The following is a 25,970-nucleotide window of genomic DNA, read 5'->3' on the forward strand; positions in this document are numbered from 1 at the left end:
TAAAAAAGACATCTGATGGACCCTTCTTGCCTACGTCATGAATCAGTTGTTTGTTTGCCTTTGTATTTATTTATATATCTTTTTCGCTAGCATTTAGTATTCTGAACGAATAATTATTTGTTAAAGCTTTTTAAGGTGTATTCATATTTTCAAAATATACAATAAAGAAAATTCAAATATAAAGGAAACAAGTTTTTGATACAATCGAGACATATTTATATCGACTGCATACGTAGAAAAGAGTCAGCTGGAAATGGCAGTTGATTGAGCGACAAAGTTAGCTGTGAGCATTTCTTCTTTCCACTTCGGGTGTTTGTTCGATATAGTGGTTCAGTCTGTTAGAACTTGACATATAAAGAAACAATCGCTTTAAGAAGTTACTACATCAATTCTCCTTCTACCTAGTTAAATTAAAAACTTGTATTTAAAGCCTTTCCTTTATATCCTTTCTCCATCTTCTTTACAAAAGACTGATCGGTATCCAAGGGGGAATAAATGTAACGTAGTACATAAATAGCTAAGCTTAATAGTGACATCTCAACTTACAATGTGTGTTTATGTGGACAACACAAGACCGTTTCTACTCAAAACTCTCTGTTACTGTTACTCTGGCCTTACACTCTACATGTGACACACTGACGCATTATCAATAACACACATGTATTTGTAACGTATATGTGCAATTGTTTGTATATATTAATGAGTTTTGTTTTTGCAAAAGCTTCTATCCAAACATGAAAGGCACTATGTTTTGTGCATCGCAAGCATCGACAGCTACGGCTAACCACAACGAACGGAGCGTCATGGCACGAGCCATCGACCGTCATAACCCCATTATCAAAGATGGTAGGAGGTCTTTCACTGCACCGTGCTCTTCCGGCGACGACTTCATTGAACCGTACCGTCAATTTTCGAAAATTACGAGAATACCCTCCTCCCCCTCAGGCGTCGGGAAGATGGCTCAGGTGGATAATGGAAGGAAGAGTACTTCAGGGTCGTTGTTGAAGCTACTTAGCAGTGATAATATTGGCTTAGCGAGGAAGAGTTTTGGCTGTTTTGATGTTACCAAAAGTACCCCACCTGGCTCTACTAGGTATCTTCTGGGGACCGAACCGGTTTGTTTATCCGGTTCTACGAGTAAGGATACGGTTGTAACGGAGGAAGGTGAACCTTCTGAGTCAAGAAAAAGCTCTGGTGCTGCAGTGGAAGAGAAGAAGAAGACTTCTTCTGGTTCAGAGCACCAGGCAAGTAAAGTAAAAGTAAAAGTAAAGTAAAGCTTGTCGTTTACCGTACAATGAATGTAACGTAAAAAGAAATTTGAGGGTTGATTTTGTTGTGTATTGGAAAGCTCAGGTGGTTGTTCTGAGAGTGTCTCTACACTGTCAGTGCAGAGGCTGTGAAGGCAAAGTGAAGAAACATCTATCTAGAATGCAAGGTCAGTCTCTTCTTATCAACAACAACAACTATGTTTTTGCTTTTTCTTATCAACATGATGTCCACACATAATACATATCATTGTTGAATGGGTTTAAGCTAATTATAATGGTATTTGGCATATACGCAGGTGTGACATCATTCAACATAGATTTTGCCTCAAAGAAGGTGACTGTGACTGGAGACATCACCCCCTTACAAGTATTGGGTTGCCTCTCAAAGGTCAAAAATGCTCAGTTCTGGACACCACCTCCTCCATCATCACTCTCAAGTGCCAATCCAGAGAACTAAAAAAACACTCTCTTGAGTATTTGTATTCTCTCTCTCTGGTTTGTATTGAATCATATCAATGGTAAAAGTTGAGACTTACCAACTGCATTTTCAATGACCATTGATAAAGACCTATAAGACTTTTATTTAGATGATGACTAATGCTTTTCAGGAACTAATGTGTGTTTATTCACTACCTCATATGATGAAACTGTCATTAGATATTGCACTTGTTCAGTTTTTGTTTAAAACTACACATAAAACAGAGATAATATTTAACATTCTAGAAGATTGCATCTACCACAAGCTCTGCTATGAGTTCATCCGTCAGCATTTCCTCAATGTCTCTACCTATGATTTCAATGTCATCTTCCAACCTCAGCCACTCCAACTCCTTTTCCTCCACATCATCTTTGCTTGGTTTCTCTTCTTTTCTTGTCACCAAATCGCGCAGAGTCTCTTGTATCTTGTTTGCATCCCATTTCGAACAGACCCTTTTTGGTTTAACCCAAGGGTGTGGATCTGAGAACTGCTTTAATATCTGTACAAGCTCTCCGCTAATCTGATCAAAGAGAAACCTTCTGTCTATCCGGGTTGATGTTTTCAAGCATGAGTACTTCTTCTCAAGATCCTGAAACAAGGATGGATCTACAGGTGTTTCCATGACAGTGCTATGGTCTGAGTCACTTAACCTGGAGTTGGCTAGGAGATCAACTAAGTACAATGACTTCCAGTCTTCTTCTCTGACCTCCTGGCTGGTCAAAGTCTCATTAGTTATTGTTGATGACTCCTGATCTGTGTCTTCATCAGTTGAAACGAGCATGCTAGCTTCATTGTAAGCAGCTGACTCTAGTTTGAGGAGCCGAAGTTGCATCCTGAGTCCTAGAATATAGAAATAACGGTTGACACGTCAAAATATTTACAACTACAACAACTTAAAGAGATGAAAATTTTATATTGCACAAAAGAAACTGACAAGCATTGAATGGCTACCTTTGAGATCGGCGCTAACACTCTCAAAGCATTCAGAACTCGATGAAACATCATCATCGTCAAAAGAAGCTTCTAGAACTGAAGCCGGACTTGGTTGATCTCCTTCCTTTGAGCTTTCACAAGGCTGTGGTTCAGGAACCAAAGAATGTTTTATAGTCTCAGTTGGCATCCTTGAGATATCCTAGAACATCAGTAACCAATTAAATATGTATGTAAGCTGATGCTCTAGTGCACAGATTCGTGATCTTGAAACATAATGCTCACTTACAGGATCAGTTAAAGAAGTGACAGTTGACAAATCAGGAGCTTCAGAAGACATAGCCGTCTTGATATCATCAGAAGCGGAACTTTCCTCAATGTCTGAATTTGCATTTACCGAGAAACTGCAACTATTGTATGATGAACGAGATTTATTACTACCATGTCTAGAAGATTTGCTTGACAAGAAAGAGTGATGAGAAGAGCTCCCCATCACTAATCCATCTCGAGTGATCAACTCCTTTGGCAGCACTATAGTGTAACCACCAGTGCTTTCCTGGTTCATGATGGTTTTGGATTTTGAATAACTTCTTGAGCGTGATCCTTTCCATCCATCCCTACTGCTGATTCCAACCGGTTCTGGCAGTTCAGACAAGTGAACATTGCGCTCAACTCTTTTACTAATCCTCTCTTCGAAAATGAGTCCATTAAAACTTGCTGGCCTTGCTTCATTATCTGAAGTTGCAAGCATCTCAGCTAATGTGCCGCTTCTGCTAATTTCTATCTCTTGCTCGTACTTGTGTGTCAGCTTCCATCTCTCTGACAGTCTCCTCTTGGCTTCCCTAGTCACAGATGATGATGTTGTTGACTTGGAAGGCAAAGATCGATGGTAGTTCTTACGGTTAAAGGAGGTTCTTGTTCTTGAAGTTATTGGCACTAGCTCTGATTCACTTGCGGAATCACTCCCTGATGAGCTTTCGTCCCCTGCATATCCTCTGAATCCTGAAGTCTCAAAGCTCGCCTTCCTTGAACTATGTCTTGAAAGGCGGATGTCTTCGTTACTTTTCTGCCTGCCATGATTGCTGGTGCATGGAAGAAGACTACGATCTGCTCTGAACTCATCAGAAGAAGAGCTTGGCGATGCAAAAGCTCTACCACCGAGGTTAGGTTTCAGAACAACAATCTTGGTTGGCTGCAGCTCAAGTGTCTCATAAGAAACATGCCTAGAATGAGAATGGCTAGGACAACCATCGCCACCACCACCATGCCGATGAGGTGACCTATGACTCTTCCTTAACGAGTCCCTATCAGCTTTCTGAGAATGGCTAGGACACTTCAGAGATGGTGCTTGACTGTAAAGTGGCTTGTGAGGTGTGCTTTGAAGATCATGCACATGTTTAGTGAACAATGAATCTGGTTGCTGAAGAAACTTGAGTAGGAGGTCTTTGTTAGAGTCTAGAGCCTCAAGCGCATCATTAAACTCTTTAGAATGACGAAGCTTCTCATCAGTTGATAAACGCTTAGCCTCCATGAACTTCTGCCTTATAAAAGCCATCTCCGCCTGTGTAAGATTAGCAGCATTCATCTTCCCCTGATGATGTAAGTTTCTATGGCTCTCTGCCTTCTTTGCATCCAAAACTTCGAAAACATCTTTAAACTTTTGCTCACAACCCTTTGAGCTCCTTCTAAGAGATTCACAACCATCATAAGAACTCTCTACAGACTTTTGTTGTCTGTGGGAAGAACTCTGAGGCGATGGCAAGACATCGAGACCCATCAGTCTAGCTATAATGCTAGGTGATCTCCTTTTAGTTTCTTTCTGCTTTGACATTTCTTGTGCTAACAAACTTCTCATCGGTAAATGATGAGCAGAATCTTGATGCAACTACAATATGAGCAAGGAGTCACTTTCAGACAACAACTGGAACCAAAAACATTTTCCTCTCAATACTTAAATGAGTATACATACCTTGTTTTGACTTAGAGCTTCACAATGGCAAGAACTAAACTCAGAAGATGACCCTGGAGACTTGAGTTTCTTTCCTGTAAGAAAGAAAATGAAGACACTAATGATGAGAAGAAGATGCCATTTCAAGTGTTAAGGATTGATAAAGCAGTCGACTTTACAACGGAAGAAACTAAAAACATAACAAAGCAAAGAGGAGGAGAGGTTAAAGAGCAGTCATGATTACATGTTAACTAAAATCATCATAACCACTGTTGAAAAAATTGAAGTTTTAACAAACAAAACCAAATCATGACACTATCCAACAAACTTTTCTTAAGATTTTTAATTTTTCTTGGCTTTTTACTTTTTTTATGATAAAGCAGAGAGCAACAAACTCATTCATTTTCTCTACCACACTGCCTTTAACTGTAGTTTTCCACTAGACAACAAATTAGCATAACTATACAGCTTTTCCTTTTTAAATAAATAAATAACAATAATAAACTTGTGAATTTTCCAGATTAATACATAGAAAAATTAGCAGTAGATGTTTAGCTGGAGAAGCTTTACTAAAATATTTTTAAAAAACTTCTTTTTTCTTTTGCTGGAACTGTAAAACCTTGGCGAGAACTGGGAACTTTGGAAGCTAATCGATCTCGGGAACTCAGCTCGGCGAATCGAAATATGTTCATCTTTTCACTCACTCGGAATCTAGATCGGGTTTTTGAATCAGAGTAAAATGCAAGCGATTATTTAGGACTGCTGAAAGATCGGAAGAATCTACGAAGAAATTCAAACGTTACTGAAAGAAAGTGAGCTAAAGAGAGAGAGAGAGGAAGAAGACAGCCGGAGAGAACAGGTGGGGGGGGGGTTTCGGAATTATTTGAAAGTTCGAAACGTTAAAAATGTATAAATAAAAAGGGTGAAAAAATAAATATATTATTCTTTTTTGGAAAAAAAAAAAAAGAGAGAGAGAGAGTGAGGATGTGTGATTTGTGAGTGCCACTTGTCTCTCCTCTTCCATCTTGGTTTTTATGTATTGTCGCTTTTTGCCTCTCTTTTTTTTTTAGTATTTTTTTATATACAACAAATTGGTGAATAATTTAATAAAATTAGTAATTACAAAAACTCAAGTTTGGTGTTCTACTTTAGTTAGAGGAAACGATATCTTATGAAGTTGGTGATTCCCAAACTTTGTTTGCGTTGCCCGTTTTGTAAAAAAATAGAAACGTAGGAAAATGATAAAATAAAATAAAAGATAATTTAATTTAAGAAAATAATCAATGTGGCTAAGAGCATCTACAAAAAAAACACTCTATTTTGAAGTTTCAAAAATTCATATTTGAAATTTAAAAGTATTATTCTCCAAAAACAAAATTTCAAACTCAACTTAAAAAATATTTATATTTTATATTATGGTTCTTATATTTATCATAATTAATTTAAATTCATAAATAAATAACACATATATAAAAATACTACATCAATATTAATTAATAAAAAGTTACACTGAAATATAAAATTTTGCATAGAAATATATAACTAAATATTAAATTATAAATAAAATACCACATTATTCTGTAAAACTATTTCCTTTATGCTCTTATATATGGTCAATTAGTGCATTTGTTAAGTTTCTTTTGTAATTTGTTGTTGTATAAATCTGGTTTAATTTTTTAAAATATTATTTTAAGGTTTACTTAATTTATGCGCAAAACTTAAATTTATGAAAACAAATTTGAAATATTTATATGATCTAAATTTTTTAAGGATTAAAACGATAAACATCATAAATAATACGTAATTGCAAGTATCAAAATACATATACAAATATAAAATTTCAAATTTGAAGTTTTGATTAGTGACATTCTATATTTGAAATTTTACTACTCCAAATTTCAAATTTGAAGTTCTGAAGTTGCTTCAATTTTGAAATTTTACAGTTCTTTTTTTGAAAGCAAAAAAACTTCATATTTAAAGTTATAGAATGTGTTTTAGATATGTTCTGAATGGCTAAACGAATCTTTGTTGAGCAATTAAGAGTATTATTAGAATTACTAGTATTCTACTATATATCTGCTACAATTAATGTATTAAAAAACTAAACTCTATATGCATGAAACACTAATCTCATTTCTTTTTGGATCATATCAATCTGGTATTAGCAGCATACATACATTCCTTTACTTTTCTCAACGTTAACTTACCGCCAAAACCAGTGTTTTAGAACATTATGTGATTTTCTAACTTATGTAATTCGGTTAAAGTTCAATTGAAAATTTGACTCCTACTTTAATCAAAGATATATTATTTTAGTATTAACGTTTATACTTACTAACTCTAACCAAAGTCATATCTATCTAATCTAGAAGTATTCAATAACCGATTAGGTTAGGCAGAGTTGAAATATATTCAACTATATGGTCCTTTATCTTCTTAAGTGTATGCTCACAGAAAATTTATAATGTGTAATTAACAATGACAAGTAATCCCTTCGTTTCATTAAGATATACTTTTTAGAAAATAAGTTTGTTTCACAAATATGTATTTTTTTGTGTTTTCTATGAAAAAACTGTAAACTTCAAGAAAATTAATTGATTTTATTGAATTACTATTGATTAAAAGTTATTGAAAACTGAAAATTACAGAAAACGATACATTTATTATGATATTTTAATGTGTTTTCTTAATATATATAAAAATATTAAAAAGTCTATCTGAAACGGATAAAGTAATATTTTTTTAAATCCTAGTAAGGGATTAGTTCTTGAGCTCACCAAATATGACTAGCTATAAAACGACAGAAATGCTTACATCCTTGATCCTTCGCTTTCAAAGGTAATAAATCCGACACATTTCTCAAAATAGGTTTAATGACAAAAAAAATTTCCTGAAACGAAGCAGCTAAGAGTTAATTTATTTCGTACTCTCTCCATTTCAAAATGATACATATTTTAGTTTTTCCACACGGATTAATAAAACATATTAAATTTTAATATTAAATGCATAATTTTCTGTGATTATTTATTTTCTATAATTTTAAACCAATCAGAATTCCGAAAATGCAATTAATTTTCTTGAAATTTACAATTAGTCATTATTAGATTATGGATTAAACTATTGTATTGGTGTTTCATCTTATGATTTAAATAATTTTTTTTTGTTAACTATTTATTCCATTTCAAATTAGTTGACGTTCTAAAACTTTGCGTAAAATACTAGTTAAATGTCCAAATTTATCATTGTTTGATTATTATAATTGCATAAATTTTATTTTTATCTTAATTTAATTAAGAAAAAAATGAATTAATAGAAAAGGTTGCATTTCGTAAAATGACATTTATTTTGTACCAATTTTTTTACGTAACGTTCTATGATTTTCACATGAATTAAGACACTTAATAGAATATCTTTTCTACCCTTCCCCATCAATTAATTATCATATATCGTAAGACACATTCCACTTTGAAAGAATAATAGTATAAGGGTAGATAAAGTCATACAGTATGTCATTAGACTTTTCATTTCTTTTTGGAAACGCCAACTATATTGTAGCAAAATAAATATTCTAAAACATCACTTGAGAGAAAATAGAGGGAGTATAATACAATGACAACTTAATTTAAAACGAAATGGGAAACATTCACTATGCATGCATTATTTTACTATTCTTTTTTTTAACAGTTTTTTTTACAAAGAGTTCCAATTTATTTTCTAATGCAAGATTTTTTTTTTACAAAAAATCGGCTTTAACCCTATTGTTTTTATGTATTAATTAGAAAATAAATTTATTTAGTGTGTAAATAAAGAATAAAATATAATTTTTAAATGATTTTCCAGTATGTGTGAAAATTATCAAATGACATTTTTGTTAAGTATGGGAGTATTAGAAAACAAGCATTGTCAATATCTTGTGTTGAGAAAATATAAACTTGTATGCACTTATATATGGAAATATTATTAAAATTCAGACGGAAAAGAACAAAGTTAAAAGCAAATGAATCTGTAATCTTTTCTTTTTGTCATTCAGACCTGGACGTCTGGCTATATATTGATCTTCAGATCGGGTATTTCAGATTTTGGTTCTATTTTGTATTACACCGTAGGTCTCATTTTATTAAATTTGTAAGTACGAATTAGGTTTGGATATAAAATATTAGTTTTGGTTCTAATTTGATCACATCTTGAAATCTATAAAGTAATCATATATCGTTTGGATTTGGGTTATATCAATTTGTTTTGGATATACCCGAACTAAAATTTAAAATTTAAAAGCAAAACATAAAAAATAAATATTTTGTTTTATATAATCGAGCATTTAAATTACTTATTTAAATTTTAAATACTTAAATTTATATATATATATATATCAAAATAAATATGGAATTGAATATTTGAAGTATACAATTATGTTACAAATATTTATATTGCATATTAATTTGGACATTCAGATCGGTTTCTTTGGATATTTGTTTGAATTTTTTGAGTATCCGTTCGTGTTCAATTAATAAAATTTTGAGTTTGGATTTCTTGTGTAATTTTTACATTTCTGACTGGATACATATCGGATTTTACGGTTCGGATTCGATTCGAATTTTGGATTATGGATTTTATGTCCATGCCTAATTTCTCTTGCGGGGCTTGCTACACACAAAATCACTTATTGGTTCTTTTTCTACAATGGATGAAAAGATTAAAATTTACGATTTTCGGAATTCGACAATTCGTAAAAACATTCATTTTCTTGAAAATTGTCGAACAAACTTTTTGCTGTTCTATAACGTGACACAGAACAGCGTTAAATTTGGAATGTTTCCAAAGCTACAAGAAAAAAGGATGCCATTTCTAAGTTATTTGGTACTGCATCTATTCTTAAATATAAAATGTTTAGAAAAAAATAAACATATTAAAAAAATTACTTTTTTGTCTAGAAAGTATCATTAAAATTATAAAATAGTTGTATTCAACCAATTAGAAAATAGATTATTAAATATGATTGGTTACACTGTTTTTAATAAAGTAAAAGTTACATAAAAATTTGAAAACATCTTATATATTGAAACATCAATTTTTTTGGAACATCCTACATTTAGGAACAGGTGGAATATTATTATTTTTCTAACGAAAACAAAAGGTATTCTTCATAAAAAAATGCCATCTCTAAGTTATATGAGGTGGCAAAAATATTTGTAAGAATATGAAGTTTAAGATCCAATATAATATTAATCTACTTTAATCTACTTCGATAAGCAGCTTGCATTTTATTGAATATAATGAATGGACTGTTAGAAAAACGTCAACAAATTTATTTTAAGAAAAACGTCAACAAAAGTCAAAAACTAATGTTTTAGAGCATAGCTAGTAATTTTCTAATACAGAGAGAAAAACCCTAGCGCCGTCGTGAAGAGCACAAGAGAAACTTATGGATCTACCCTCTTCGGTTACCGGTGAGCCTCGTCGGAGCTGTGAGAGGGTCTCTACTGTCTATATTCAGGTCGAATGTATTGAGCTGAGGCGATCGAGGCATTGAGAGGTTTGGGCGCAGAGATCTGGTTCCGTGGTACTGTATGGTTGCTTAGGATTCATCACTGGACTCGTCTTTGTTTCTTGTGTGCGGTGCAGGTTATACCGGCTCTGATGTGGGTTAGTACTTCTTCCATCGAATCTGGTGAGGTGGTTCCGGCGATTCATTGATGGCTCTTGAGCTTGTCTCTCCTTATCTATTCCTCTGTTGGTGTGTAGTTCGTTCTCTGTGCTTAGTCTTAGTTGCTATATGGTCTTCGTCTTGGTCGATGTCCAAAGCTTCTCGACATGAGTCTAGCACTGCGTCAAAGTGTATTGTTTCGGCGAATTTTGGTTCTGTTCGAGGCTGCACGGTGGAGGCGATTCGAGGGAGGTAATGGATTCCGGTCAAGATGTTCGGGTGCGGTTGAGATCTGTATGATAGCTTTCAGTCTGGTTGGTGTTTTGAGTCTTCTGCTCAAACCAACCTCTTTTTTAAGGTTTGAGGACAGATCTCTGGTTTTTCATGGTTATTGTTTTAGATTATAAAGGAGATTAAGATATCTATGGCTTCCTGGATTTGGTTTTGTCTTGCGACTTGGTTTGAAGCGACATGGTTCAGGTCTGCGGTTTAGGCTTTGGTCATCACTGGTAAGCTCCCGTTGTATTTCCTCTGTGGTTGAATTGTGTTTTTAGTGGGTGAAGCATCAATGTTGAGAAGTTGTGTAGTCCCTTAGTCTGCAACCTACGGGTTTTCCGGATTGCTTAGGGAGGGGCTAAGGAGCATATGCTCAATTGCGGCTGGTTTTTGAGTAGTCAATCGCCAAACGTTCCTCTTCGTTGGCTGCTCGGGTTGAAGTTGTGCCATCTCTTGGTTTCTTTTTGAAGAAACAGTGGTAAGTCTGGTTGTTGTACGTGGTTCCATGGTGGAACGGTGTTACGAGATTAGCTTTCAACCCCAATAATTAGGCCTACGTCGCTTTCTCGATCAATCTTGCTTCCAATATCAATGTGCTTCTCCCCTTCTAAAGTTTTTGTTTTCCTAGCCTACCTTGGGATATCTTGTTACTTCTTAGTCATTGTTAGCTTTATGGGTTTAGAGTTATGAACAACTTTTGTCTCCGGGTGATACATGTTATCTCGCTGGCTCTTGGCTTCGAAAGGTTGATGTTCTTGCTAGCTTGGTGTAAAACGTTGTTTGATTTAAAATTAATCTACAAATGACAAAAAATAAAGAGTATAAGTAGTACAGCTCAGCTGCATGGACAAGCTAAGATTCTTGTTCGTAACTAGTACTCACAAGTAGGCCTGGGACGGATCGGATATCCGGGCAATTTTAAGGTATCCGGATCCGGATCCTTATCCGGCGGATCCATAATTTTATTATTCTTATCCGGATCCGGGGTTCTCGGATATCCGGGTGTCGGATATCCTTCTAAAAATTGTAATATCCGGCGGATATCCGGATCCGGATTTGGATCCTTAAAATAAATAAAATAATAATAATAATATATATAAAATATTAAAGATAATATAAAAATAAAAAATATATAATGTTTTTAATTATTTATATGTATAATATTACAAAATTTACATATACTATTATAAAAATGAAAATATATTAAATAAAGTTAGTTTTTATATATAGATATTACTATTTTTGAAATAGTTATTAATAAAACTTATGGATCCGGATATCCGGACTAAAAAATCAAGATATCCGGATCCGGATCCGGCTTTGACGGATCCAACATTTTATTATCCGGATCCGGATTCAGCCCCTCCAGATATCCGGATTTTCGGATCGGATCCGGATCGAATCTCAGATCGAATCCGAATCTCGGATAAAAGTCTCAGGCCTACTCACAAGTCAACAAAGTATCAATAAATAATCATCTTAAACATGTCAGTTGTAATATTTAATTATGATTTATGAAAAAAAAAATTCAGGGGTAGAAAATACAGAAGACAAACAAACAAGAAAGTAAAACGGATTCCTTGACCTATGCGCTGTATTTTATATATTGTAACAGAAGTCACAACTTTGATTCATATGTGATATTTTTAAAAATGAACCATTACTAGAAAGTCATATTTCATTTATTTCTTAATAACATTTTGGCATCATTACTAAATCCCCTCATATATTATTGACTATAATAACTATTTTCCTATAAGATTGGAAGGAAACCATTAATGTGTATTTTAAGAATCTTGAACCCTGCATTTCAAATTTTAAATTATCTGAAAACACATATATACAAAACATAAAATATACTCCTAAGATCATTACTTATATTCGTCAAAACAGTAATCGTTATCTAAAGTCAAATCTACTATTATAAAGAAATATAAACACTTCTTATTTTTTTTTCCAAATTAACCATATAAACAATCGTACATAAGAAACTAACTTATAAGCTATTGCATAGTAATTTTCTGTTTTGGTCATAGTTTATGATAAACATATATATATCATAAGTAGTTTGTTTGTTTTGGTGATAGTTTATGATATTTATATTTCTATTTTATTGTTAATGTATATCTTCTGTTTATTTATAAGTAAAATGTATAAAAAGTTGTTTAAGTTAGATGGTTAAATATCTTAATTTTTTGTGGTAAAAATGTAAATAAATATCTTAAATTTTAATATTATTAATTTAATAAGTTAATATAATTCAATAACAATTTCGTTTTTCTTAACAAAACCAAACCATTTGAATTGATAAAACCTTTAACCAAATGGTTTGGAAATATATTTTGGTTTGGTTTAGATCGGTTTGAGTTTGGTTGGGTCGGTTTGGTTTGGTTTGGTTCTGTTTTTTTGCCCACCCTATTATTGGCCCATTTATAAGATATATAATGTTTTAATAGATAAGATTTATTTATTGTTGTAAAGGCTTATTTAAATTTGTATATGTTTGAATTACATTACATATAAACTTATATTTTAATAATATATATACCTTCAATTGTAACTTATAAAAAACAATTATCAATGTTTTTTGTTTAAAATTCATTAGTTCATTTTATCATATGTTCTAATAACTAATACTAAATGCTTAAAGATTAGTGTATACAAATGTTTTTCAATTGTTAAAACTATCAAATAAAATCGTCTATTATTTAAAATTTAAATTAAAAATACATTTAAATTTAATTTTGATAATTAGATGTTAAATATAAAATAATTTTATTTTTTTAAGAAAGTGTATATTATTTCTCTAATAATTAAGTATAAATTTAATAAGATATATTTATAATAAGAAGAAACAAAAATACATGTGGTGGATTCAAACAATTAATATAACAGAAAAAATGTAAACAACAAAATTATTGGATTTGAAAAAATAATATAAACATTTAATATATATACATAAAAGTGAAAATACCCGTGCAACCGATCTATTATAGAAGTAAAACAGATTCCCTGACCTATGTGCATATAGTCATCTTATAACATTTTAGAACGGCCATGCGTTCAATCATGATTAATACTTCCTATGTTTCACAATGTGAATAGTTTAGTCTAAAACCACCAATATTAAAAAAAAATGTTACATTTCTAAAAGTAATATTTAATCAACAAATTCAACCAATTATAAAAAAATCTAACATTATTTAGTTGGTTACACAGTATCTAATAAGTAAAAATTGCACTGAAAATTGAAAACTAACTTATATTTTGACAAAAAAATTGTCTAAAACTACATATAATATGAAAGAGAGGGGATATGATTTTGTAATTAAACTATACTAAGTTACTAACTGAAAAACAAAAAATACAAAGAAATAAAAGAATTATTTATATAAAAAAAATGAAAACAAAATAAAATGAGATTATTAAGGAAGTTGCGTTTTGTTGAGAATCACATAAAATTTCTAGTATTTTCCAGTCACGTTTACTGTATATATAATATTTTTACTTCTGTCTTGTCCATGCATGTTCACAAATTTGTCTTTGCTTATTAATGTCAAACGTCATTCTCCATGATAAAAACAAAAACAAAATCTGTTCTTTCAAAGAAAGTCTTGTTAGATATTGTTGTGTGTAACAGTGTAATATTTTGCAATAATCTTCACACATATCAAGTTACAGGAATGGGACTACACTAGCAAAATATGTCAAACTGTGATATATTTATTCACTAAAGAAAATAATGCTAATTATCCACCTTAAAACTGTGATTCCTAATCGCTTTATTCGTAAACCCTAACGGCAATTTGGGTTTTTACTGATTGATATCTCCAACGGCTCTGGCCACTACAAGAAAAATGAGTTTTATTAGCGGACGAAAAACGTTATATAACGATACGATAGCGGTTTTTAAAGCGCTGTATCATCGCCCGTGATAGTAGATAAAAGATATTACATAGCGATTTTTAACACTGCTATCTTTTCTTCCGCTAAGATAGCACTTTTCTATCTGCAATTAAATATTCTTTAGTAGCGTATAATTTTTGTTATTATTACATTATTAAAAAATAAAAATAAAAATAAGAAAAAATAATTTTAAAAATTTTATATATCAATTTGTTTATACCGATACATGAAAGTAAACCAAACTAAACCAATTTTTTAAAGAAAAATTGAAAAGCTAAACCTAAAACTAAAACCTAGTCCACGTTCCTTCTCCGCCTCTCTTCTTCTTCTTCTCTTGCCCGCCTCTCTTCTCTTCTTGCTTGAATCTACCTCCATCACTACAGATAGCTTACCCTTCCTCTTCCATTATGACTTCGTAGACCTCTTTTTGTGCATCGCCCGTCGTCTTCGTAACTCTCCGCCGTCTTCAACCTCTGTGCGTCGGCCGCCGCCTCTGTCTCTGGATCATCATTACCTCCTCTATGTCATCATTATTCCAGATCTGTAAACAAAGGCAATAGATTTTATTTAAAAAAGATGAAAAGAAGATGAACGCTTAAGTAGAAATAGACCAAGGGGAGGAGACGAGGGGTCATGGTTTCCGGACTTGAGCAGAGGTGGTGAGCTTAAATCCGTGACGACAGACAGCAAGGTTGAGATTTGGAGTTTAATTTTTAAAATATTATGTTATACTCAATCTTTTCCACGAATATAGATTTTTTAGTATTTTCACATACCATAATTAATATATCGTTTTTTGTAATTTTTAATTTTTAATAACTTTTAACCAATAGTAATTCAATAAAGTCAATTAATTTTTTTGAAGTTTACAATTTTTTCATAAAAAACACAAAAAATACATCTCTTGAAACAATTTTTTTTTTTAAAAAGTTATCTTAATGAAACGGATGGAGTATAATATAATTTTGAGTGATGATGTGTAATAGCTGGTTTATTATTGATGTTGTTATGATAATAATTTAAGGATTCAGATGAATTGAATCTCCATAATTAACACAAAAGAAGTATAAACATGTGTCGGTTTACTGAACCTCAAGCTATTAAAATAGTTTTGAGAGTGGAAGTGAACCAAACATTTGTGAAAAAGTGAAGAAAGAGAGGACAAGAAGAAGAAGACAATGTGATGATTAATTACTTGTTCTGCTTGAACACCCCACACAGTCTTCCTAGAATATTCAGTTTTATCAGTATTTAATCAAAATACTATATTGTTAGCAAAACATTTTTTTTTGTTAAAAAGTATCTTCGATTGTCCATTATATAATCTTCACCAAGTCTCAATACTTTCTCCTTACTCTTAGGATATATAAGAGTTTTTTATATAGTAATTAACCAGAATAAATTTTTCCATTTAAGGCGTCTACAATAGCTAACTCGAAAGGCAATCGTGACATCGACCCATAAAAAGATCCTCTACCATTCCAGCTCAACATCCAACGACTTGGACTTGGTGTAGAAGAGGAATCAGATTCTGCACGACACAAGGAAGAGTTTAGGTCAAATTAATACACATTTATCACCTATGTTCAGATATTACGCATTTTGTTTGCCTTCTAGGTGACAACGACTATATTGACCCAAACTTTCGAGAAAAAATAGTTACGACTCTAGACGTATAAAGTTTAAATAGTACCAAATGTGACATACTTATCTATCTATATAACCCATGATCAGCTGCCTGCTTTATTCATAAAAGTACAAAGACGTTTTAAGTATGAGACATTAACTACGTATGAATAATTTATTTGATAGATAATTAAATACAGTACATTAATATGTGCGTTAAAGTAGAAAGTAAATAATTAATTATCTGTATCTTTTATATATTAGGTACATCATTTGATCAACAAGAATTTGAGCATGAAAGGAATTTTTCTATCTCCTAATCAACTGGATAAACTTCAAAATAAATAAATAGTGCTACAAATTAAACCTGAATCTTATTTTTCATATATCTTCTCGATTCTCCACAAGGTAGTACAATAATGCGAATATCAAGTGTTAGGTGTGTTAATTGATAAAGTTGTGGATATTGGAGTACAATGATAGAGATTGATCCTATTTGCATCAGACGGACACGTAAGCTGTGTTTTCAAGAAACTGAGAATCAGAACCAAAATATGTGTTAGATACTTAGATTACATACAGCAACAGGTAAGGATATTGGGACCATGAAAACAATCATACATGTTTTTTTTTTGAACTAACACTCATACATGTTTTAAAAACGAAATAATATATACAGTAGAACATCTATAAATTAATAATGTTGGAGCTTTGAATTTTTTTTAATTTAGATACATTAATTTACAAAAGTTTCGTTATTTAGAATTTTTATTTTAAAATATATATTTATTCTAAGATAAGAAAAATATTTGATTTTAGTGTATAGACATTAATTGTTAGTTTTTGAAATTTAACATTTATATTAATTTTATTATATTATATTGCATAGAATTTAAATGTGGTTTTAGATATAATATTACTAAATCTCATAAAAATATATTAAGTGTTAAGAAAATATAAAGATAATATCATTGTGAATATAAAAAAACAATATAATAATAAGTTCTTACCTATATAAAATATGTATACATATAAATTATTAATTTTTAATTTTAATGGAGTCATGTATTTACATAGAATTTTCTTTAAAAAAATATTATCTTATTATTTTATCGATTTGTGTCAAATTTTGAATCGTCCCAAGGTAAGACTGGCGAAATTTATTAATTTATAGAAATTATTAATTTATCAAGTATTAATTTATATATCTTCTACTGTATTACTTACTACAATTGCAAAATGAAACAATATTATATTCTACTTCTTTTTATGTAGACTAACACATCATAAGAACAATAAAATAAGATTCGAAGAAGTTATTGAACATGGGTGATTGAACATAGCATTTATAACTTCAACTACAAGAGAAGAGGTAGATCATTGTTTGTGATTTGTCAAAAGTGTGGTCCAGTTTTGACAACTTATATAGATGATGAGATCTTTATCATACATATTACTAATAACAACCTGGCTATATATCCTGATTATCCACCATTAATATATGCAAAACCATTGTACTTTGTGCATTTAGTTTACTTGGATAAGCATGGATTATAGTTTCAGTTTGTTATTGTAAGAGTATTGATTATAGAACATCGTAGATTATGCTTTTATCCATAATGTGCAAGAAACCATAAAATTGACATTAATCTTGTACGATGTGACTGGAAAAACACTTCAGGATGAAGAAGGCTATGATCAAACAGATACATGCATGAAACCTGAAATAACCAAAGGAAAAATTGTCAAGAATAAAAACATATAAGAGTGCATTAACAGAGTAATGACTTGATCGAGAGAATTTATAATCCAACTCACTCTAATATCGCAACTTGACCTTTACAAGAAATATTGGAACTATAATATATACCTTTGTTGCCGGAAAATGTGGGGCATGTACACTAGCTAGACTCGTTCTCATAAACGTTATTCCAAGTAAAGACTGTATCTTTCTTTTTAGTACTACTTCTTGGTTGATTGTATCCATGGATCTTCCCCATTTGCATATTCTGTCAAAGGTAAATAACCAAAAATAAAAAAGCAAGAAGAATCTTATCTCACGCATAACTCAAATTTGGAGATCAAAACCTTGTTGAGGCTGAATAATACCCTGCTATTTCTAAGAACATTAGTAGCTGGTCCTGAGATGGACATAAGTAGCTGGTCCTGTGTTCGATACTTTAATCTACTCAATTATAATTTAACCGGGGCTTCTAGCTCTAGTGGTAAAAGGTTTACAGCTGTGAGTACCGCCACCTGGATTTGAATCCCGGCCACTGGGGAATTAACATTTCGCCATCGCCAGGGACAGAGGACCGACACGCGGCAACACGTGACTAGTCTGGATCACTTCTGTGGGGCCATGATACCTCTGTGTAATTCAAAAAAAAAAAAGAACATTTCAACCAAAAACTTATCATCAGCAAAGTATTCAAATTACCTTGCGACAAAAGAATCAGTTTCGTCAAGGTTTACATTCAATTAAATATACATCATTTCAACCATAGCCAATGGCACAACACTGCCTACAATTATCTGAAACCGAGAATGTCTCTACAAGATTGCACATCAAAGGAGTAACATGAAACCCTGGTGGTCACGGACAGTACCACAACCGCTGAGACTTTTCAATACGAATGAGCAAATGCGCCTAACACGATGAACCTAGCCACAAGTGAAGTTATAGAGGAGAGGAGAAACCTCTTGGTGCGAGATAAATTTTTCTAATTATTAGTGTCACTAAGAAGATATTCCCACGGTTCCACAAAAATAAAAATTTTGAGATTCGTTTTACAATAGTGCAAGTATTATGTTTGTAATGTAATTTTTAACCTGTTTACTTTTTTTATTCATGTTGATTAAGACAATTACTATTCAAGTAAATTAAAAAAATTCGAAACTTAACTAGGATTAAATAGAGTTATTATTTTTATTTTTATTTTTGAAAAGGAGAGAGTTATTTTTAGTAAATTTATTCTAAAAATATGTGTAAAGTTCAAAAATTTATATTTTGGAACAGAGAGAGAATAAATAGAAAGCATAAAATAAAATAATTAAAATGAAATACTTTTAATATAATTATTCATTAATTAAGAAAATAAAACATAAAATTAAATAGTTAAAATCAAACACACGTGCGTGTATATAAATCAAAACCCTCAAGCCAAGGATACCCTAAAGCGTTGTTAGCGTAGAAGTTTGAGAGGAAAAATATGTTTGAACCGCTTTCATTATTTGTCGGCTCAATTCATGTTAGGTTTCATGTTGGAGATGTGATTTTGATACTGCTAGAACAAGGGATTCCAGTACTGTTAGAACAAGTATCCCGAAGATTCCCAAAGAAAATAACCAAAAGAATAGAAGTAGAAGACAAGATCAGTGCTCTGCCTGACGATTTGCTCGTGCAAATATTGTTGCTTGTCCCAACAAAAGATGCAGTAGCTACCATGATTTTATCAAAACGATGGAGGTATATTTGGACGATGGTGCCAAAGCTTGACTATCTGAATGATGGTATTCACAAAGTAGGTTTCCTTGATTTTTTATTCGGAGATAGAGATAGTTATCAACGGTGGTTTTTACGGTTTATTGATGAGTCATTGCGAGTCCACAAGGCACCTGTATTAGAAAAATTAGCTATAGGACTCGGTCCAAGATGCCCTGTTGATGTAAATGTTGACGTTGGAAAGTGGATTGAAAAAGCAGTTAACAGAAAGGTGCGTGAGATAGAGTTCATACTCAGGTGGTCTGCCGAGCATACTAGCTTGCCTAAGATCCTTTACACATGCGATACACTCGTGTTTTTAAGTCTTTCCGAGAAGATTCTCGTGGATGTTCCTTCCCTGGCTTGCCTCCCATCCCTGGAAGATCTTGAACTTCACTCTGTGGTTTACAAAGATGAAGATTCTCTTGCTCGGCTTTTATCAAGTTGTCCTAATCTCAATTATTTGAGTGTAGAACGACGTGATCTCCAAGACAACGTGAAACTTTTCAATATAAAAGCTCCATTATTAGAAAGCTTATCCTATGAGTATGTAAGATCACACAACGAAGGCAATATTGGTGGGGGGACTTTGGTTATAGATTGTCCCGCTTTAAAGGAAATCTCCATCGCTGATTACTCGGGGGACTCTTGCTTCGTTGAGAACAACCCTCACCTTGACAAGGCATTTATCAGCGGTTTTTGTAACCCTGATGACAAGTTTGTGGCATGTCTTTCCTCAGTCATAGATCTCGAGTTAGTTTTGAACTTTGCAACGGTATGCAATGCTCTTTTTTCAGTTTCATTAGCATGATCACATTTCTTATGTTTTTTTTTTACTTATGTGCTGTTGTGTACATTGCAGTTTGCGTGGTTTAACACTGTTAACTTCTATCAGCTTCTGGAATGTAAGATAAATATTGTGGACGAGGTAGACTGGTTAGAACCACTAATGTTTTTACTTCAAAATTCTCCCAATCTAAAAGTTCTTTCCATCTACAAGGTTTGTACTTTCCTTCATGCAGTTTTGATGGAGTAATCATAGAAAAAAATTTCATTATATTATCCATTGTGGTCTTTTTACAGACATTCATTCAAAATGCGGAGGAGTTGCCACTTTCATGGAACCAACCGAGTTCTGTTCCTGAATGTTTGGCAACCCATCTAGAGATCTTTGAATGGAATGAATATGGAGGAAGAAACGAAGAGAAAGAATTGGTAAAATACATCTTTGCCAACTCTAAATTTTTAAAGAGAGCTGGATTCTCCTTGAAATCAACCAGCCAAAATAAGAAGAAGATGATGGAAGAGTTAGAATCTATGTCTAGGATTTCATCATCATCCCAGCTTATCTTCTCCACCCAATTAGAATATATGTGCGTTTTATATGAAAAGAAGTAAAGTAACTAGTCTCATGTGTGTACAACTAATGAACAAGATGTATTTCAGTATCAAAACACATAAGATTATGATTCAAATCCATCAACCAAATCAAATCATCATAGTTAACTAAGCCATGTTCGTTTTATGTATCCAGACGTTGCATCTAGATGCTAGCATTCGGTTAGTTTTGACACTATTGCATAGCAGCTAGGTGTAACGTAATATTATAAATATCTAGATATTTAAGATGCTAAAAATTTAGAATTTGGATGTTATATTTGCATCTCAAAATCTAAAAGACCTAAATACTCTCAGTATACATATATAAATTAATAAAATTAGTTATTAGAGCATCTCCAACCCCACTCCAAAACCCACTCCAAACTCTATTTTGCAGTAAAATCATCTCCAACCAGTGGCGAATGTAGAATTATTTTCTTGTGGGGGCAAATCTTATATAAACTTAAAAAGTATAGGAAAAATGTTATTTACTAAAAGAAAAATAATCAAAGTTTAAATATATTTAACAAACTTTGAAAATTTTGTGGGGGCACTTGCCACCTTCTTGAGCAATGTAGGTTCGCCAATGTCTCGAACCCTACTCCAAAACTCACTCCAAAATGGAGTAATAGACATGATTACTCTAAATATGGATTAAACCAACTCATTACTCCAAAATAGAGTTGAAATTTTTTATTTATAAAATGGTCTTCCACATTTAAATATTTTTATTTTCAATAAAATTGTTATAAATAAGTATATTAATATTATTTTACTATATATATTATAAAATTTACTGTTAATATTTCTTAATTATATATATAGCCATCTAGTTTAAGTTGATGTATTATTGTGTTTAGTAATTTTTAATGTAATAAATGTTTTCTTTTTAAACTTTGTCGAGTAATTTTATTTATATAATAAAAAAATTAACTGTGGTTAATATTGTATTTAATATAATTGTTACAAACTGAAAATAGATTGTTTTGCAAATAGTATAAATGAAAGGTGATATTACTAATTTTTAAATAAATATAAAATATAATATATTAGGAATATTCTATTTTGGAGTGAAAAATTGAGTAATACATCGGAGTAAAACTTAACTCAATTTTAGAGTTACTCTATTTTGGAATAGAAAATAGATTAATACACTGCTCTTATAATTATTATATAATATTTTTTAATAGGAAAATTGCAAATTTCTGCAGATATCCAAAAACGCGTTTTCTTGCAGAAGCCCGAGAAAGGCATTTTCCGCCAAAATCTAAAATGCATTTTCCGCTAAAATCTAAAAATTGTGTTTTCCCGCCGAAATCCAAAAAGTGTGCTTTCTTGCCATAACTGGAAAAACATGTTTTCCCGCAGAAACCCGATTATAAGTTTTTCGCTGAAACCCTGAAAATTTGTTTTTCCACCAAAATCCGGAAGACGTGTTTTCTAGCCAAAACCCAAAAACGAGTTTTTCTGCCAAAACCTAGAAAACAGATTTTTCTGCCGAAACCCGTAAATGCATTTTCCGCCAACACCGGTAAAATTGCTTTGTCATGTGAAAATAGTAAATTGTATGTTTTAAAATCGCGAAATTAAATTTTCCATCAATATTCCCAAAATTGTATTTTTCGGAAAAATGCACAATTATTTATTTAAATATTATAATCAGTTATTACTAAAAATAAAAATCATGTCTTTCTAGTCATTTTAACTACTAATATTCAAATGCTGTTATGAAAAAAAAAAAACAAACAACCTGCATACTAACTATAAAAACGAAAAACATCTGTATGCAATATCTAGATGTTGCATTCCGATGCTACATCCAAATGCTGGACCAAATACAAAAACAAACAGGGCCTGAAGCATTATTTTATTTCAATACGATTTGCTATAACATTACAGACAATCCCACCATTTCAACTCTCTGATCCTCCACCCAATCCACCATTAAACTCTCCTGATCGTCTCTCCATTGCTGAGAAAAACTCTCCTGCAAACAGATTATTTACCAAGAAATCCTCTATGTAATTATAATTCTCCGGCACAAGTTTCTTAAACTTGAGATACTGTTCCTCCGCTTTGTCTTCCTTGTTCAGCAAAGTGTAGATAGCTCCTTGACAGAAATAAGGCCAGAAATCTCCTGGTTCTTCTTCCGCAAGCTCTTCATAAAGCTTCAGCGCTTCACTGTGTTTCCCTCTGAGCCATAAGAAGCTTAAACCCACGATACTCCTTGTGCCTATTCTCCTTTTCGCAACTCAGCATTGCTTCCTCGATTCTACACTCTACTTTTTTCCAATCAAGACCTTCATCGGAATAAGCCATACACAAGCCGTGAGGGCGAAGAGGGTCTTTAGCTAGAATCTCTTGGTACACTGTTTTAGCTGATTCTGTATCTCCCACTGTATAGAAAGCATTTGGCTTTCTGAACCGGCCACTTCGGTTCGTCCGGTTCAAGTTTTATCAGACGGTCGGTTAGTTTTATAGCTTCTGTGAACTCTCCAGATCTGAAATTTACCTCCATTAAAGAACGGAGAGTGTCGACGTTATGAGGGTGAGCTGCTAATTGCTCTTCGAGGGCTTTTTCTTTTTCTTCCATGGTGTTCGGAGGCGTGAGGGGAGCTGCGATGGCCGGGGGTTTAAGGGAGAGGAGAGCAGCGGCGGTTGTTAGAGTGATGCATGTGGACTTGAGGAAGCGGAAAGGTGCGGACTTTGGGAGAGGGATGAGGATGAAGTTTTGAGGTTTGGAAGAAGAAGAAGAAGCTTTGAGAGAAGGGTATTTGAGAGAGGGGTTTGGTCGGATTGAGAGTGAGGATTGTTTCGAGAAGGATGAAGAGGTGTGAGTTAAGGGAAGGTGGGATGGCTGGTGATGAAGCTGTAATCTTCCCAGAGAGTACATGATTGGGGTGAGAGATGAACCTTCAAACCCTTTGTTCAGTAAAGAGAGATCTGAGGAAGATGGAGAATGAAGATCAAAGGTCCAACTGATAATGATTTTAGACTGCAGTTGTTACTTTAAAAAGATTAAAAGCTTAACAAAAGTTTCAGAAATTTTTTGACTGTTGTAACAAAAATTCTCTTACACCTAAAACAGTTTTTGTCACGTATATAAACCTTAAAAATAAAAATGATCAAAATAGATGTAAATATTTTATCAAAACAACTAAATATACATTTATACCTCTAACGTTAATTAATCTTAACACTAGAATTTAGAGTTAAGGAGTGGAGTTTAGGATTTAGGGTTTAAAATTTAGATTTTAGGGTTTAGAGTTGAAGAGTGGGGGTTTTGGGGATATGATTTCAAAATAAAAAATGCTATTTTGGTCATTTTAGTTTTAAAGGTCTATTTTTGTGACAAAAACTTAAAAAAAATATATTTGACAGAATTGTCTCAGTTATAAATCTATATCATTAAAACGGAATTTCTATTAGGATTATGCTTTTCATTTTTCGAAATATTACTTTACTATATCATTGACATTTAATTTTAATATAAATACTAGATTCGGGTATATTTTTTGTTTTATATTTTTTAATATTTAATTTTAATATTTGTGTTTTTAGTTATATCTATGTTTTTCTTTGTATAATATTTTTTAAATGATTAATAAAAGATTTTTATAATTGTACTAAAATATTTAGACCATACCCATTTCAATAGATCACGTTTCTAATTTAATAGTATTGATTATTTATTTAAATTAAACAACATAATATTCCTAATATTTTTGGTAACTAATAGTATCCTTATTTTGTAAATAATATTAATTCTAATTAATACAAATTATACTTTCTATTTAAATTGAATATTGTTTTTCAAATGTTAAATAATAATATGCACGGAAAATGATATTCATTTCAAATAGAAAATATAATTTTCATAGAGAATAGAATTATAAAAATATTATTTACCCTGTCATTTTATACATAATATTGTTATGCTAATTTTGAATGTTTAATTTTTTTTTAAACTTATCATAAAATTAATTTTTAGCACTAAAACAAATAGAAATACAAATTTATCATAAGTTATTAATAATAAAAAAAACATATTTTATTATATCAATAATTTTTTTTATTACCAATATTTTTTCAAATGACATGATAAAAATTTTCATCAAAAGTCTAAGAAATTATAAGTTTTTTTCAGTTTGATATAATATTAAAAGTATTAGTTATTTAATCAAAAATATTCAAAAATATTATCATATTTTGGGTTTCTAGCGAATCATCCAATATCAGATCGCGGGCTAATAGTATGTTTTTAGATTTTTTACAGGGTTTTATTAGATTTTTAATTAAAATTATTTTATTAAAGTCGAATCGGATATACACAGGTCGATGAATCTATCGGTTCAACCACTGTCTGGATTGGATATGAAAACATTCCTTGAAAATTAAACACTATAATATAACCAAAAAAAATTGAAACACTAATAGAACAACTTTTAAATTATTTGTTTTCTAATAAAAATTATAAGTTCAATCAATTTTTATCAAAATGGTAAAAATATATCTACGTGATATCGCTCAAATTATCCTAGAGCAATCTTTTTTCTCAAATAAGAGATCAAATTGTAGTATTCAGGAATCGAATTCACATGGAGCGTGGATACACAATAAATTATAGAAATCAAGATTAAGCTATGAATAATTATTAAAGCCAAAAATAAAACAGTAAACAACTAAATAATTGTTGTAAGATATATGAGATGAAAGCTAAACTTAGGGTTTCAGTCAATTAGAATTATCAGTTATATATGTTGAGGGTTTGTGATGAACCATCCTAGAACTCGAATGCAATAGTAAGTAAGATAAATATTCAGCTCTCTCTACGAGTCTAATCAGATACTAAGTCCTATGTTCAAGTTCTCGCACACTTCCTTAGACAAAAGTTAACGTCCTAATTGATATGTTCACTAGATGATTAGACCAGCTCTCGCATGCGCCTAACAACCTAGCTCATCACAATTATTATTATGTAAAGAACCTACTTTCATACTCCCTCTGTTTTTATATGTAAGTAGTTTTAG

The 25,970-nt window shown here is 31.7% G+C and overlaps 4 protein-coding genes across 4 annotated transcripts; 2 read left to right on the plus strand and 2 right to left on the minus strand.

Moving 5' to 3' along the window:
* The first annotated feature begins 552 nt into the window (after positions 1–552).
* On the plus strand, positions 553–1,803 carry LOC106312471. The gene is made up of 3 exons (XM_013750010.1): positions 553–1,244; positions 1,354–1,435; positions 1,565–1,803. Exons 1-3 carry the CDS (start codon positions 735–737, stop codon positions 1,723–1,725), a joined length of 753 nt encoding a protein of 250 aa, XP_013605464.1. The 5' UTR covers positions 553–734; the 3' UTR covers positions 1,726–1,803.
* A 71-nt stretch (positions 1,804–1,874) lies between these two features.
* On the minus strand, positions 1,875–5,509 carry LOC106312470. Its single transcript, XM_013750009.1, has 5 exons — positions 5,244–5,509; positions 4,646–4,719; positions 2,966–4,561; positions 2,698–2,878; positions 1,875–2,586 (listed from the first exon to the last, which is right to left on the minus strand). The coding sequence occupies exons 1-5, from the start codon at positions 5,314–5,316 to the stop codon at positions 1,988–1,990; spliced, it is 2,523 nt and encodes an 840-aa protein (XP_013605463.1). The 5' UTR covers positions 5,317–5,509; the 3' UTR covers positions 1,875–1,987.
* Positions 5,510–19,288: 13,779 nt separating this feature from the next.
* On the plus strand, positions 19,289–20,958 carry LOC106309118 (putative F-box/FBD/LRR-repeat protein At1g22000). The gene is made up of 3 exons (XM_013746187.1): positions 19,289–20,335; positions 20,423–20,560; positions 20,644–20,958. Exons 1-3 carry the CDS (start codon positions 19,289–19,291, stop codon positions 20,956–20,958), a joined length of 1,500 nt encoding a protein of 499 aa, XP_013601641.1.
* Positions 20,959–22,791: 1,833 nt separating this feature from the next.
* On the minus strand, positions 22,792–23,976 carry LOC106310032 (protein SLOW GREEN 1, chloroplastic). Its single transcript, XM_013747224.1, is given in 3 exon segments — positions 22,792–23,133; positions 23,135–23,334; positions 23,336–23,976. Coding segments are annotated over 3 exon segments (978 nt in total). The 5' UTR covers positions 23,834–23,976; the 3' UTR covers positions 22,792–22,853.
* Between the last annotated feature and the right edge of the window lie 1,994 nt (positions 23,977–25,970).

The sequence above is a fragment of the Brassica oleracea genome, chromosome C8 (assembly GCF_000695525.1).
Source record: "Brassica oleracea var. oleracea cultivar TO1000 chromosome C8, BOL, whole genome shotgun sequence".
Lineage (NCBI taxonomy): Eukaryota > Viridiplantae > Streptophyta > Magnoliopsida > Brassicales > Brassicaceae > Brassica > Brassica oleracea.